The sequence below is a fragment of the Sander vitreus genome, chromosome 12 (genome assembly GCF_031162955.1).
Source record: "Sander vitreus isolate 19-12246 chromosome 12, sanVit1, whole genome shotgun sequence".
NCBI classification, from domain to species: Eukaryota; Metazoa; Chordata; class Actinopteri; order Perciformes; family Percidae; genus Sander; species Sander vitreus.
The window spans coordinates 9540690-9557583 of NC_135866.1; the positions used below are offsets into that span (position 1 = coordinate 9540690).

General features: G+C 40.9%; 2 protein-coding genes across 4 annotated transcripts; both read right to left on the bottom strand.

Moving 5' to 3' along the window:
• Positions 1 to 358: 358 nt before the first annotated feature.
• prkab2 (protein kinase, AMP-activated, beta 2 non-catalytic subunit) lies at positions 359 to 9365 on the bottom strand. Of its 2 annotated transcripts, none has more exons than XM_078263609.1 (8): positions 9228 to 9365; positions 7140 to 7322; positions 6870 to 7021; positions 6208 to 6301; positions 5685 to 5799; positions 4822 to 4955; positions 4425 to 4493; positions 359 to 2591 (listed from the first exon to the last, which is right to left on the bottom strand). In XM_078263609.1, the coding sequence occupies exons 2-8, from the start codon at positions 7296 to 7298 to the stop codon at positions 2514 to 2516; spliced, it is 801 nt and encodes a 266-aa protein (XP_078119735.1). In that variant the 5' UTR covers positions 7299 to 7322; positions 9228 to 9365; the 3' UTR covers positions 359 to 2513. The 2 variants fall into 2 exon arrangements, with proteins under 2 accessions (XP_078119735.1, XP_078119734.1); XM_078263608.1 differs by having other exon boundaries at positions 7140 to 7325; positions 9228 to 9364.
• A 1099-nt stretch (positions 9366 to 10464) lies between these two features.
• LOC144526262 (mitochondrial adenyl nucleotide antiporter SLC25A24-like) lies at positions 10465 to 15831 on the bottom strand. Of its 2 annotated transcripts, none has more exons than XM_078263606.1 (10): positions 15199 to 15831; positions 14880 to 15006; positions 14611 to 14698; positions 14304 to 14415; positions 13109 to 13267; positions 12825 to 12977; positions 12413 to 12520; positions 12116 to 12283; positions 11813 to 11960; positions 10465 to 11539 (listed from the first exon to the last, which is right to left on the bottom strand). In XM_078263606.1, the coding sequence occupies exons 1-10, from the start codon at positions 15376 to 15378 to the stop codon at positions 11358 to 11360; spliced, it is 1425 nt and encodes a 474-aa protein (XP_078119732.1). In that variant the 5' UTR covers positions 15379 to 15831; the 3' UTR covers positions 10465 to 11357. The 2 variants fall into 2 exon arrangements, with proteins under 2 accessions (XP_078119732.1, XP_078119733.1); XM_078263607.1 differs by having other exon boundaries at positions 14880 to 15046; positions 15199 to 15271.
• Between the last annotated feature and the right edge of the window lie 1063 nt (positions 15832 to 16894).

The following is a 16894-nucleotide window of genomic DNA, read 5'->3' on the forward strand; positions in this document are numbered from 1 at the left end:
TTAACACCAGGCTGTTGCGCGTCTGGCCACACCCAAGAATGATGATGTCACAGTGTACTGAGGCACCCTCTGCAGCAAGGTTGAGTTGCTCCTTAAAAACTAAAACTTGACTAGATTGGTAAAAGAGTAACAGACAGACATAGAAATGATGCAGGGGCAATAAGTGAGTCTTTATCCCAGAATAAAAAAATGTCGGAAAAAAAAAAAAAAAAAACAGAATATCTAAAATGTGTATGGATTTAATAAAACTAAACTGAACAAATACACTTGAAACATGTTTAAAGAACATACAAATGTCTTTGACCCAGAACACAGGCTACCAGACCGAAAAAGAAAAAAAAAAGAGAAGACAAACAGATAGGAATTAGGACCAGCGTGTCCTCTCTTTATTTGCAAACAAGTAAAACCTTGCACAGCGAACCATCACACTGGTTCTGTAATGCACTTTAAAACATTCATGAACGATTGTAAAATTCAAGTTTTGGTTTTTAACCTTAAAACACCACATCCATGGCGCTTGTCCACACTCCCTTATCACAGCCGTAACGCTGAAAACCTCTTTGGACAAAACTTCATGGCTAGGCTTGACATTCACAAAATACTTTTAGACCGTCTAGTTGAACACCAACAGGACTTTCAAAGTCTGTAGAGTGTATCAACCATGTTTATATACTGTACTGCAAGTCCAGACAATTAAACAGCATGAGTTACACGTGACAAAATAATTACTTTCAAAGCCACTGTACCTCAAAATACAGATTTTCTGTAGTGCTCATATTATGCTCATTTTCAGGTTCATAATTGTATTTAGAGGTTGTACCTGAATAGGTTTACATGGTTTAATTTTCAAAAAAAACACCATATTTTTGTTGTACTGCACATTGCTGCAGCTCCTCTTTTCACCCTGTGTGTTGAGGTCTCTGTTTTAGCTACAGAGTGAGGCATCTGACTTCTGTTCCATCTATGTTGGTAGTCGCACATGTGCAGTAGCTAGGTAAGGACTACTAGCCAGTCAGAAGCAGAGTATGAGGGCGTACCACGCTAGCAGCTAGGCGAGCATTATAACGTGTGTTACAAAGTGACGCACGTTTGTCACGGAAGTAAAGGCTGGACTACAATAGAGCTGTTTGGAGCAGTTTGTGAACAGTGTTTTCTGTTGGAGATGGTAAGTCCCTTTGGGGTGGACTTTGGGCTTTTTCACTTTGTGAACCTATAACATGCACACAAAAAAAAAGATATATAACAAAGGAAAGGGAAAAAGCATAATATGAGCACTTTAAAAAGGTTATACTTTAAAAAACACTTTGTACAACTTTTAAATGTATGGCAACCATCTATCCTCATAGCCCTGTAGATTCATCTGAATGTGGTCGATCTGCTTCGCACTGTGCACCACACTCAGTAAATATGTCGTATCCTCACAAGTTGCAGACATTCAATGCATGCAAAGCAGCAAGTTCAAACTGTTTACGTGTACACACCTCTGTGTATGACTACACATGTAACAAATACATACAGTACCTTACTATTTGATAAAAAGAGGAAGAAAAAAAAAGAAAATCACAAATTGGGTTCTATAATGCAGAGAAGCTACAATACAGTAAGAGTTGTCCGCTGCATAGTTAAAAAGCTTATATATCGCTCCTGCTCACAGGATGGTAAAGTGCTAAATTATGTCAAAATAAAGGCAACAGCAGAACTAAACATCAACCTTTGACCTCCATTCCCCATCTGGAAAGTGGGTTCTTCTACTCCATCTACATTTAGTGACCATTACATTAACACAACTGGAATCTTGGACTTGTTGGTAGTTTAGTTCACGTTGTAGATGCCACTGAATGACGGCTGAACTGGGAGATATTTAATAATATATCTAATATGTGCCGACAAAATAAGATGTAGGTTATTGCACATTATGTTCAACCAAAGCCAAGCCTGCTGCTCTCTGTAGCATCTATTTTAGAACTCGGCTTTGGGCCATTCTGTTATTCTGACTTAATTAACACAATACTTTAAAATCAAACTGCTAATCCACATCAATAACACTCAAGAAGCCCTCACTTTAGGAGAGCATCCTTAAAATCACCATTAAAAGAAACTGATCTTTCACAGAGCACCCTCTTCCTTTACGCCGCACATTTAAATAAAATCCCGTTTTAAACACAAGACAAGCATATATTCACAAGGCGCAGCAAACACTCAAATACACACAGTGATTCAGTCAGTCTCTCTCCTATCTGTCTGTAGATGTCACAGGTAAAAGCCACAGTATGGTTTTCATCTCTCTCCGACAGCCTACCTACCTACACACCCCTTACTTTTTGTTCAGAGCCCTATGTAGAGAGAAGTGCAACCTTATTCCAAAACCAAGCCACAGTCACAGCCACTGGCCCGTTATCGAGTTTCAGTGCACGTTTTGGCTAAATGTGATAGCACTGAGAAAGAAAGAAAAAAAACAGCAGAATACAAACATGCTGTTCTCTGAACGCAGTGTGAAGCACCCAAGCTGCGGCTTAGATAGGCTTGTAAAGCAGAGAGGTGACGTATTTCTTCTTGTATCGGTGAGTCGCACTCAGCACCATTACTCCATCCTGCACAGACACAAACGAGATGCTTACATTTGTGAACGTGACATCTGGTCCACACAGCATGACAGAGAATTATGAAAATGTGATTTGAAATAACCATGAACAACTTTATTTGTTCAGAATCATCACTGAAAAGGTGTCTTGCTGCATTAGTAGCATATTTAGTACAACCATTATGAACAAAAAATGGGGTTGCTTTGACAATAAGAAAAGTTAGGCAGGCTCAAATTCATTCTGATTGTCACAGTAGCACACTTGCATATTTAAAATGTGTTTAACAGCCTTAAAGGGGTGATAGAATGATTATATAGGGTATTTAACACTGTTCCTTAAGGTCTCCTAATAGGGTATGTAACATTGGTTGGGCTGAAAATTGCTCGAATGCTATTTTATGGGTCCTTAACTACCCTGTGAATATGGCCCTATTGTAACAAGAGCTTTTCTTCCAAATATTGTATGCTCATGAATATTTAGATGAGCTGCGCGCTGATTGGTTTGAGCGAACCACATACACATCCATTGGAGACTAGACAGCAGGTCTCATATTTCAGACACTGCAAAGTTATACATTGTTTGTCTGCTATTTCATTATTAAATTCACTTCTGAGACTTTTTTTTAACGAGAAATCAAATGCAAATTTGGTAAGATGTGTCGGACTTCAGGAGCTCCACACAGTCTGACGAGAAAACGGCAACCTCCATACCCAGTGAAAATCACCGTTTCTCGGTTACTGGACTACTGGGGCTTGCTGCCAGCTGCCAGCATAACTAGAGTATATTTACAGTTTGAATTTCGTCACGCAACTTATATAACATCTACCCCAAGGTCTTATAAAGCTAACAATGGTGTCCGATTACAATTTAATGCATTTTTGTGAACATTAGGGAATTCGTTAGCTGCTACTGTCCCTTCAATCCTATGGGTAAAGATCGCGGCTAGCTGCAGGCCCTGGAGCTCCATCAGGGCCTCGGCATTTTGTAGTCCAGTAACCCAGAAACGGTGACTTTGCGCGGGAATGGAGCGCCGCGGGCTTCCCTTCGTGACGGAGATCCAGCTAGCTCACAGCGAGCCGGAGTCTATGAAGTAGGACACGCCAGGCGGCGAGGCAGCACCGGCTGCTGTCACGCAGCCTGCTGAGCTCCTGCTGAGCTCCTGCTGAACTGCGACCCACGGCCCATATTTGACCTCTACATAGTTGATTTCTCGCATAAAAAAAGTCTCAGAAGTGAATTTAGTAATTAAATAGCGGACCTCTAGAGATCTGCATGACCTAGCTAGATTCAGAAGACTAAGCTGACCTCAGGCCAGTGGTGTAGCCTATGCAAATGTTGGGGCGTGACAAAGACTAGGAGTTGAGATGCTTACATCAACTTTTAGCTTTGTTCAGATTCGCCCGTTTTCAGCGGCAGTTACAAAATGTGAGATTTGCATAGTAAAGGGGTGTCAATGGGATTTTGAGCTTCTATGTATGTCCTATTTACCCACCGAACTGTCGTTATTCAACTATGACAAGGTAAAACCGGTTTTGCATTCTATCACCCCTTTAATTTAAGTAGTACGCCTTTGCTGGGTAAATATTTTCATTGACAAAAACATAATTCAAATGGTTGAAAAGTAGGAAGCCTTTAGGTATATGCAATTGGTTCATGTAGAAAAAACAACAGATGAAATTAGTCTAGATAGCAGTTAGCTGGCTGTTATTGCCCGGCCATCTGATTCACTGGCTGATGGTTGAAAGAGATTCAGAGGAGGGGGAAACACACGTGTATTTCATGTGATGCCAGTAACATCTGGAAACATGTGAGGAGTATTTCAGCTGTTTCCAGGGAACCTACCTTAATCGAGAGGGCGTAAAGGTGGTTTAGCATGACGTGGTTGGGTTCAGGCAGCAGGGCGGGGTCACACTGCCGAGAGAGAGAGAGAGAGAGACTTACAAACCACAGATAAACAACAACAATGGCAAATCAGTAACACTTTACTTGAAGGTATCTACATAAGAGTGACATGACGCTGTCATGAACACATGAACCCGAACCCTAACTCTAACCCTAACATGACAAAAACTTTAATAACAGAAGCGTTATGTCATAAACGTTTATGACTTGTTTATAATGTTTCTGACACGTTCGTGACGGTGGCATGTCACTCTTATGTAGATACCTTCAAGTAAAGTGCAACCGACGAATCACATCAAGGTCTGAGGAAACTAAAGTGTTAAGTCGAGGCACTGACGGATATATTGGTGTCCTTGTTGAGGATGACTTGGAGGAGGTGAGGAGGGAGGATGGGTGGGGCTTTGAAATGCTCCTCAGGTCTGAAGCTGTACTGCTCCTGCCCATATGGACCTGGAGGGGAGCTGGACAGGTCTGCAAACACACAGCAGTCACCATTACACTGCTGACAGGGTTTCAAGACTGGATCAAACTTCCCATTGAACAATATCAGGGGTGTCACGATTCTCCAAATCCACCATTGTTTCGCAGCAGTGACAGCAATGCCACAGTAAGAATCACTAGATGGCACAAGGGTACTGTACAGCAACAGTTGGAGTTTTTCAAAATAACCAAGGCAAAATCAAAAGCACTATTAGTTTACCAAATGCACATGAACGCACCATGAAATCCCGTCCAAGCCCACATGCTTTACCTTCATTGTTTGTTTCCATAACTCACTCAGGGGGGGGGGGCGGAAGGCAAACCGTTGCCACCCCGGTGACTTCAGGGAAGCAGGATTTTCCAGTTCTGTTGTTTCTCCGTCATCTTCGACTCCGGCAGTGGCCATCGTGTCTGTTAAATGGTAGCTGCAGGCTACCGCTAACGTTACCCTGTGTCTATAGCTGCAACACTACCAGCCGGTGAGCTAGTACGCTGTGTCTGTTTGGGTTGTTTTTCGGATGTGCGCAAGTAGGCGGGGGGTGTGGAGAGAGAAAAAACAAATACTGGGGGAATCGCCGATCCTGCTTTTGATTTCAAAATCGAAGCTCATTTCGATCAATTTTCGATTTAAAATTGAAATTGTGACACCCCTAAAAAAAAAAAAAAAACCTCCTGTTTAGTTTTTACTGTAGCGGTGGAACATTGTGGACACAAGCTGACCTGATGTGTCTGAGCACTCCAGAGAGTCTACATGCAGGGCGTCAAACACCTCAAAGTCGGACTTCTTCACCTGGATCAGGTTGTTGATGGTGCCGAGCTGACTGGTTACAACCGCCTGCAAAAGAGAAATGTTTCAAGAAGGTAAAGATGAATCATTTTTTACAATTATTGTTTATAACAACATATAATTGCACACAGTTCCCTGGGATTTACACGAGGCTTTGATGATGATGCTGTGCATTCAGCAATGGTTCTTCTGTGGTTCTTCTGACCAAATTCCGTGACATTAGCAACACGGACTGAAGGTTAGGAATGGTTGATATTTTAATCTCAATTTATCACGGATTTACTTCAAAAAATGTCTTAATTTCCTCAAGAGGTTCCTATCCTTCCATGTTTATAACATCAGAGCTTTGTAACACGCCAAAGACCGTCAGAGAGTCTAGAACTGAACTGTTTGGGGTTATGGTAAAACATTCAATAACGTGACAATGACAATACAATCAAAAGGACACAGTTGTACCTCTGAGGGATCGTGGACCCACTGTCCATCTACAAAAAACTTGTACTGGTGCTCTCCTTCTGGCAGGTCCAGGATCGCTACAAAGTCATTATGGCTTTGTAGAAAGGAAAAGAAAGAGTATAAGTGCAATACTGGTCGCTCAGGTCAGTTAAAACTCTACAGCTGTCACATATCGTTGGCGCTCAGATGGATAAGATGAGATCATTTGCATGGGATCCCTATGAGACCGTGGCATTTATAGCATGCTGATTAGGGATTCGGATTGTCATCGCGGTATCAACTTGCGCAATAAACGCATCGCAAAATGCTGCGACGTATCGCGAAAGACACAGATTTCATATGAGTTAGTTAGAAAATAGCACTTTATAATGTAATGTCATTCCTTTTTAAGTGTTGCCTTTTGTGTTCAGTTCAATGTTCAATTGGTTTAATAAATCAATGTTGGAAATGATTTACTTTCATTTGTTTTAAATTCAACGAGCAATTTGTTGGATCTTAGCAGAATGCTGAAAGCAGCCGACCCGAGTACACTTTAATATCTGGTTATTTGTCGCAAGTCATATCATAATCGCGAATATTCAACAATGTTATCGCACATCCCATATTTGCCTCATATCGTGCAGCTCTAAAGCTGACCAAAAAAACAAAAAACACATGTTTACCTCTTATTTAGTGGTATCTTGGTACTCCAGTTATTAAAGGAACCGGCTATGTAGACCTCCTTTCCCCCCCCAGCCCAGCGGATGACCGTGGGTCGAGCCTGAGGACCAGTGTTCATCTGCTCAATCAGATCGGATTCTTTCTCTTCTAACGCCTAAAAGCAATTCATTGACATCTCAAAGATAATACGTAACAGACGGCATAGAAGTCTAAAAGGTATTCCTGCAGAACAAACTGTAAGTATTTCTGTTTCGGAAATTTCCCAGCAGTACCTTGGACTCTGGCCCGTGGGTGTTGAAGATGTTGGGGTCATCTGTGCTGTCCACCATCTTGCTGCTGGGTTCTTGGTCTTTGTGACTGCCGCTGCTGTCCGAGCGGTGGGCTTTGGCTCCATGGCGTTCTCCAGACACCCTGTCACTTGTGTTGCCCATAATGCCTCACTACTCACTGCCTCGCTACTGCAAAGAAAAAAACATCTTCTTATATGCTTGGGCACAAACCATAATCTAAAAGACTAACTTTATTTTAATCTAGCCAATCAGAAACTAGAAACAGATTCAATTAATCAGTACTGAACAACATAGTAGCTGGGGTTGATGTCATGTCCCTTTATGGTCTGTAAATGTGATAAGGAGCCACCACAACGTGAACAAACTAGGGGTGTAAGAAAAAAATCGATACACTTGAGTATCGCGATATTTTATTTTGCAATACTGTATAGATTTTCAAAAAGGCAATATCGATTTTCTTTTAAATTTTACGTTCAAAAAAATTCATGTAAGACAGTGGTTCACGTTTATGTTGTGTTTAAACCCCCTACCGCTACATGACTACGCTGAGACGCACCACTAGTGTCCTCGCCTAACAGTGCCTGACTTTTTGCTAGAAGCTAACAATGTAGCTATGGCTGAACTTTGGCCTACTTAAGCATATCAAAATGTGCTCACAAGAACCTGTGAACCACAATCCCAAACTGGCAGTTTGATTTTCTGTGTACTGAATTGTTTACTTAAAGTAAACTTCTTTGACTTTTATGAACATGTCTTTTTTTAAATATTAGTTTTTCTAAAATGATACTTAAAAAAAAATCCCAATATATCGCCTTATGCACAGTATCGAAATATATTGCAATATATTGAATTGTGACCCATGTTTCGTGATACGCATCGTGTCGCCAGATTCTTGCAAATACACAGCCCTAGAACAAACTCATTAACAAATCTTAATTATGCAGTAGCCTGAAGATGTTCTGTTATGCATTTGCTTGCTTTCATGTAATGCTTTCAATGCCACACATTGACATACTACTGATACAGGCCCCACTTTTGTGTGTCTAGTGTTTAATAATGACAATGTAATGATAACAAATGGCAGGCACAAACTGGGGCTAGCGACAGCAGATATACAGTACAAACGAGAAATGTGATATGTGGCTGATTTAAAATAGTAAACGCAACCTTAAATAAACATTTTCAAGATACAATAAAAGCACAAATAATGAGCAGCAGTCTGGTTCTCCCTTAATGCTAAACGGCTTTCCAGGAAGCCTAACCGGCTAATCTGTAGGCTAGTCCAGTGTTTCTCAAAGAGGGGTCCGGGTTCCCTGAGGGGTCCTTGAAGGCGTTCCAGGGGGTCCCCAGCAATTTATTTTCACTATAATTCCATTAATAAGTAACACAATGACAGAATGTATGACTGTTTTGGCCATGGGTTTCATATACTTTCTGTAATAAAACATAATAGCAAAAATCCAATCAGGTGTGGCACCCTGTACTTGCTGATGAAATGGGGGTCTGTGGTCTAATTTGTGTAAGTATTGTATAGGTTTAGGGGTTTCCTTGGCGTGAAAAAGTTTGAGAAACACTGAGCTTGACAGCCTCAGATACAAGCAGGTAACTGTGGCAGCCTGTACTGTCTCCTCCTTATGTTGAGATTAGTTCTGCATTGAATCTACGCCGTGTGAACCTGCCACAACAGATGAGACTGCAACAGCCGCTTAACGTTAATCGTCCTGCCAGACACAACACAGCACCGTCGTTTGACGCCCACTGACGTTAGCTACTTCACAAGCAACAAGTTGTAACTTCCCAAATTAAATTATAGATACAATGTTGTCGCAAATTAAGAGCAGTAATCACATATATAACTTGCTGGCTGTAACCTACAAACGTGTCCCCTCTGGCAGTTAAGCTGTGCCCACCTCAAACCACTTCGGCAGGAGAATATTTTTAGCTTGCTGCTAACTGTCACTTTCTAATGGCTAGCTAGCGCAGCACGTTATCTTATTTACGACGTAAGTGTCGATGATGACAACGCGACAAAACGTCACCATTTAGGTACGGTAGAGCGAGTAAACTCACCGACGCCAGCTGATGTTAATATGTAGTTTGTTTTCAGCGGACGGCCAACCTCTCTCTCCAACAACTGCAGTGCGGTGGTGGCGCGGCGACTCAACTACAGTGTGGCTAGGACACAACTTCTAGGAGGGACCCGCCCTTCAATAGCAATCACACGCTACTATTAGCCAGGCATCTCGAGGTCAATGCCTAACCCCAACCAATCGGGCTGCTTCGTAGGGCGGGACTTGCCTAGAAGGGCTAGGACCTCTTCTTCTTTGTTGTGTTTTCACGGCAGTTTGCATCCTTAATATTGCACTACTGCCATCTTCTGGAGTTAAAGTATAATGAAACTGCACACCCTTTACTATCCCGGGTAGCTTCCTTTGCTTACAGGGAGAGTTTTGATATAAACCTGTATATTATTGTTTCATGTCTGCACGCTGAGAAAGACTCATTTCCAGAATCATTTAACCAGCTACATTCATTCATTTGGTTGATTAAGATATACACCATTTTCCCTCTTAATCTTGGGGAGGGTTGTTTTTATATTATCTTGAAAAAATTCACATCTTACAAATTTCCTTGATCTCTTTTGTAGATGAATGAAAGGAAATTCAAACAATTGTGAGAACGTGAGGTTTAACACGACGACCAACATGCTCTATACCAAAGCCAGAGTATGTATATCACAAATGCAAAGCTGATGGAATCATTTTGACGGTCTTAATTCTTCTACTGAGTCTGTATTTTGCCTGCTTTGTCACAATAATATCTCCAACATCTATTGCTGACTCCTTTTTATTAGGCCAGCTAGAACCTATTAGAAAAAAAAATCTAATAAAGTACTGCCAAAGTTAAGATGATAAAAGAAAGAATATCAGTTTTGCATGGAAATGCATCCATGTGTTTTACCTTTATTAACCACTATGTGGAGCTGTTACTACACATCAATGATTTTCAAACCATTGATCTGAACTTTACACTACTGAACTAATGTTCTCGCCTTCCAGCAAACACCATGCTAAACTTCTAAGTGTTAATGACTATTGAATCAAAACCAGTTTTAGTTTCCCAAAATCCACTTAATGTTACTTATAATAAAGACAATAGACTGGTTTTCATCTTACAGGGTAGATACAAATGTCCCGTCACCACTGGGCTTTAACACAATGTTAAAAGATACAGTATCCTGTTGTGGGTGTGTATGTGTCTGTTTGGAGGTGGAGGTGTTGAAATGAGAAGTGACATAAGACAAAAACATGCTAAGCAAGTATTTTAGTCCAGTGACCAGTTATAACTGTTTAAGTGTTACCATGTTACATAGTAACCATCATTAAAATCCATAAATAGTCATGACTGAAAACAGATCACACACACACCAAAAAAAAAAACCACATCTGTTGATGTTAAAGAGTTCACATTGATTGGCTGTAAGGCACATTTAAATGATTATCAAATAACACACAGAATGAGTGATTTTCACATTGCACAAGATGCATTTTTCTTCAGGCACACAGTATTCCAGTGTAAACAAGTTATTAATTTTTCAGGGCCAGTTATTTTTAGTTGACAGCTGCTGTCTGGAGCTGATGTCACACTAGTGGCAGGTCATTAAAACTTAGAAAAGTGTTAAATTACCTCTGAAGGGTGTGGGCTTAAACATTTAAACGGTTGTAGTGTCATTTTACTTTAAATAATACAGTTTACAATGCTGTGTATCCTCATTGGATAAGCTTCAGCTTTCTCTTAAAAAATATGTATTCTGTTACCAAAAACCAAAACAGTATGTCCCATTGAGCTAGCTTTTTGGTTCGTTAATGGAATTTTTTAAAGAATATCAGTAGGATAAAATTAACAACCAATCATGTATCATGTTTATGCTTGTATGTAGTACAGTACTTTCTTTATGTCTAATAATGTTTTGGGTGGTGTACATATTTTGGGAGTGTGTTATGTGTAACAGCAGGATAACAATTAAAGCATGCTCAGCACAGGCGATAAATGCTTTAGCTACTGACAGATGACCTTTAGTGGAATACATACAGTTTTCCATCCACTGAACGTCTGCCTGTTTTCTTGAGAGTTATTTCAGGCATTTTCAAGTCTGTAGTAAGATATGTAATAAAAGTAAATGTTCATTTGCTTGCTGCATCATTTGGAAATTCCTAAGCCAGTCTTCATGTACTCGTAAACCACATAGCTAATGCTGACAGCGGGAATGACTTTCATGAAGTTTGGCAGGATGCCCCGGTAGAGCCCGAAAAAGCCATCTTTGGCTACAACCTTCTTCATCAGACTGGTCATGGAAGACTGGTCTGATGCATCCAGGGACGCTGGAGAGAAAAAAGTAAGTTAGGGAGGCGGAGTTGCATCTGAAAGCATGCTTTTTAAGCGTGTGCTGTATGTTAAAGTCAGCCCCTCTCTGTTACAACCCACTTATTATGTAGGCTCTAACTCAAGTGTATGTTTACAGAAAATATTGGGTGCCTTTACAGAGTTTGTCGCCACATAAAAACCTTGCCTGTCAGAAAAAATATTATGCACTGTGTAATTACGCGCCATGTAAGTTTTGCCATCACAATTATCAAATGTCAGACTGACTTTACCTTGTGCCTGCATCCGTGTGCGCACAAGTGCGAGTGGATAGCTGGCCAGCTGGCCACAGGTACTAGACATGGTCCCGCAGGCCACCAACACCAGAACTCCAGGGTTAGGGGAGTCAGGGTGGTACGACAGCCACGTGTTCTTCAGAGTCTGAGACACAGGAGAAAGATGAATTGAACTAGTGCACGTCAGCATAAAACAAAACTTAGTTTATCTGATTTAATGTAGCTTTACAATCCAAGATGATTTATGCATACAAATGAGTTACAAAAGTGCACTCTGTTATCACGAAAGGGGCTGAATACCTCATAAACAGCAAGGTCTATCCCAGCGTAGGGAATGATGCCCACTAAGTTTGGAATGTAGCCCTTGTAGAAAGCCTTGACACCCTCCTTCCTCAGGATCTTCTTGGCACAGTCAAACATTCCTGAATACTGGCCAGTTTTCCTCAGGGTGAGTCTAGTCTTCAATACCTTAGAGAGAGAAAGTACAAAAGAAGAAAGACTGAGGAACAGATTCTTTTGATCCGTGTGGTATTATGTTTGGGGCTGACTTCATTTTATTTTATGATGATGAAACGGTGATGCAACAGTAAGTCTTACCTCCATTGGGTAGATGGCTGTCTGTGCTGTTGCTCCAGCCAGAGAGCCAGCCATAAACCTCTTGTGTGTCTCAATCGTCTTGCCCTCTGATGATAGTAACTTTTTATACTACAGCACACACACAGATGGCAAGAAAATTAATGACGTGTATTCCAAATATTTGCAATGTTACAAAACTGTGATAAATACCATCAAGTGTTTCAAATGTGAATATTTTTTGGTGTGAGAAACACATCACATTTACCAACATCTAGCAGCACTAAACACACACTATACAGCAATCTGGGCAAGAAAGACAGAAAAACAACAACAAAAATTGAATGATTGGCTGAGATCCAATTAGGCTTGATAATATAAATAATGGGGCACTAGTCAGTTCAAATTGAATTCAAATGTGATTTTTTGAGCTTACTTGTTCGTATGCCATGAATTTGATTGCTGTCTCAGGTGCAATCTTTAAAACGTTGATGCCATTTCCCCTCCACAGTGAAGTCAGACCTCCCTCTATGATCATCTGCTTGAAGCCCCCTCCCAGGCTTATTGGGTTAGTCTTAGAAGAATGAACCTGCAGGACAAATACATAAGTTTTAGAGGACAGTCTTAGACATTCATATATATATATATATATATATATATATATATATATATATATATATATATATATATATCTTCCATTTTTTCTTGCATGCATTTCACCTGCATGAAGACTTTCATTCTGTCCAGAGGGGCAGTGCCAGTGCGAGAGACAGCCCCCGCCACTGCACCTGCAGCCAGGTGCTTCCACCAGCGACCTGAGTTCTTCTCCTCCTCAGTGAATTCATCCGGGATGGCAAGACTGTCACCTATGTCCAGCACCTAGTGATTACATAAACGCGTTTGCTCAAATCCCTGTGGTAGGTCAGTTTATGGTCATAATAAATGCAGTCTCATAGCAGAATTATTTTTGCATTTGAGATTGTACAGTATCTCTCAGGAAGGCACGTGTCACATAGATCTGTCACATCTGTTTGTGTGGTTGTCAATGTGACAAAGTCACAAGCCTACAAGCACTTCCCCTTTTGAGGGATGCAGCCACTTTTTTTTTTCAATTTTGCCAAATGGCCAGTTGTACACTGGAGAGAGGAACATTTACAAAACCTTGAACGTAAGGTTGCAGCCAGGAAGAAAACACATTAGAAGCCTAACATGCTTTTGGTTGCTGTATATTTGGTACAATTTATGCAAATAAAGGTCACACTATGAGGAAAAGGCTAAAAAGAACTGCAGAAGTTGTAACTAGTTTAACAACAATCAATGAATTGAGCTCCTTATCCATCATCTAGAACTGCTTGTGAAATCCTAATCATTGAGCTGGCTGAACCCTCGTCTTGCATGCATTAGCTGTTTCGCATAAACATATCCACTGTTTTTTCCAAAAGCATAAAAGGTGTCTGTGACAAAAATGTATGCAACTCTGTGGGGAAACACAAGGGCTTATGCATCTCATTGTGTGTCCTGCAGCCCATTATGGCACATTAGTGGAATGAGAATGCAGTTCTGTCTGGTTTGTGACCTAAGACACCATAAATGTGCAGTGCAGGGAAGATTTAGAAACATTATATGCAAAAGAAAGGCAGTGTTTCGCTCACATTGGAGCAAACGTCTTGACATTGACGTCTTTATTAGCACTAAGAGGTGGAGGAGCAAGCTGAGGGAACAAGAGTTGTGCTGCTGTGACCTAATTATGTGGGACAGTCTAATCTTTGAAAGCTGCTGGCAAAATGTGGACTGCAGAGAAAATCCTTCTAACACAAGAGGACTAGCCGTCATGCGATAAATCCCACTGCAGTCGGGTCTGTATATGTCTGCAAAATGCGTTTTTTGCTATGATCGTTTGTGTGTTTATATGTACCGAGGAGTGTTTCCAGTAGCGTATGATCTCTTCCAGATTGTGAGCAGGGCATAACAGGAAATGTTCTCTCCACTCGTTCCAGTCCACCGTCATGGTCCCATCATTGTCCATACTAAAGAAACACACAGACACCTGTTTTTACCTATGATTATAACCAGCAAATTAATGACCATACAAGGCTTTCAGATTACACAAAAGCGATATTTTAGCCACACTCTAAATGAAACATTACATTTCCCCAAGAGGGATTAGTAAAGTACTTCTTTAAATAGAAACATATTAGAGTGGATAGATGTGGAGGTCAAACCTCTGTAATATTTTCAGGGCATTCTCTTTGCTGATATCCATGCCCAGCTCTGCAAGGGACTGCTGGATCTCTGAGGCATCAATGCGTCCTGACACAACATAAAAAAAACTCTACTCAAATATTCTGCAGTATAAACAGAGGAAATGTGATTCTGTAAACACGTATGGGCATTCGTCATTATGTGTGATCAGTGGTGCCAAGTATTTTTTTTTTACAGTGAGGCAGCTCCTGGAACCCGCTTCACTCATCTCACTCATCTCACTCATTACCATCGTTGTTTCTGTCCAGACTCTTGAATGTCAGCAGCAGCTTCTTCTCGTGCTCTTTCATATATTTGCTGAACTCGTTTAAGTCGAGACTCCCATCTTTATTCTGATCACCAGACGACACAATTTTCTGCAGAGAGGAGATGCAATCCAATGGTTTCATTTTCCACCTTCAGTGTGCACGCACGCACGCACACACACACACACACACACACACACACACACACACACACACACACACAAGGAAGGAATGCATAATGAGCAGGCCAAGCCCTGAAACTCCTGTCTACACAGGGTCTGCTATGTGTTCCCTGAGTTTTACCTGTGCGGCACCCTGGCGGAATATGCCCATTTCCTTGAGGCCCGCACGTAATTCAGCGACGTCCACCTTCCCATCTTTATTGGTGTCAAGCCTCTCAAACAAATCCTGGCATGACCTCGTGCTGTCGGCATCCCAGCACCGGGCATTTGATAGTAAACACGTCCGTAACGTTTGATACATTGTGGGGCTAATCTTGAAGCAGCAGCCGAGACGAGTCGCACTGCAGTCAGGATCTGATTAGTAATACATTTTGCAATTCATCCATAAACCCTGCTAAACATCCAGATGTGCGCTCGCGGCGTTCGCGATGAAAAATGGGTTTCCAGTTACTTTGTTTTGCAGACTGCCCCATGCAGCGGTGTCCTCTGCAATGTTTCAGACGAACTGCAGTAATCGAGGAGCCGAAGGCGGAGCAATGAAGGCTACGTAGAACCCTCGATGATTTCTACGGAAAACAGGAACGATGGTCGAAAAGCGGTGAAATAAATAAACCATGGATTAACCATGTGCATAATCCGGTTCATGCTTCTGATAGGGAATTTCCCCATCTGTTATTTTTTTAATCCTTGCTCCGTGTGATATGTTACGGTGCATTGCAGAGGACATTTAATCTCTTCATCTAGCAGGACGTGTCAGACTCAGTAGTAGAGACAAACACATAGCGTAGTCATTAGCTACAGCGCGGCACCGCTGGTCGCAACTAGAGGGCGGTGTTTCCTCGCTCAAAAGGTGGCGCACACAAGAAAAGGAGTCTGTCAGGGGCCCTGTGTGTGGCATCTCTGGGCCCCTCAACAAAACTGATAGACTGATTCATTTGACTTGTGAATAGATATTATGGCGTTTATTTAGCTCAGTGGCTATTTTGGAGACCCTGCTGTTATTGAGCAGAATATATTTTATATATATAAATGAACAATTCATTTAGTCAAGTCCTGTGCTTAACTACACATGTAAGGCCCTTCTATTTTAGTTAGTGCATTTCCATTATGTTTAATAATCAAGTTCTATTATTTCCATTTTTCTGACTTTCCTCCTCTTCTCCACTACATGTTGGAGGGAAATGTGCTTTTAACTTCACTACATTACTACTACTACTACTACTACTACTACTACTAAATTAAGATTGTATATGCAAAACATGTGGACAGTGTGTAGAACTATATGATGCATTGTCAATGGTGGAGGAAGATCCTTTAAAATGACCAAAACCACACTGTAAAAATACCCTGTTGCAAGCAAAAGTCCTGTAATCAAAATCTAAATTTAAATAATTAAAAGAAAAAGTGGCAAATCCCATTTTAAAAGGAAAGGGGGGAACATTTTACTGATGATACTTAAGTAAACAATTGAAAGCAAGACGTTCACTTGTTATACAGTAGTGTATTCTTGTGGAATGGTATAGCTACTTTCACTTAAGTAAATGACCACTGTTTAGACATAAATAAAAATGTTCAGCAACATAAATTCTATACACATTCTGAGTATGCTCTTGCTGAATACCTTCAATGGCATGATAGTATATAAACTGTGGCTGTGGAAATGAATTCCACCTACAGATTACAAGTTTAATTTAACTATCATTTGAACCATATTGTAACAGTTTTTTTCCCAGAGTTGTCATATGCCTGCATTTCTTCTTCTTTTTTTTGTCACATGCCTGTTGAATGAAAGATATTGTCCCTTCTGTTTTTTTTTC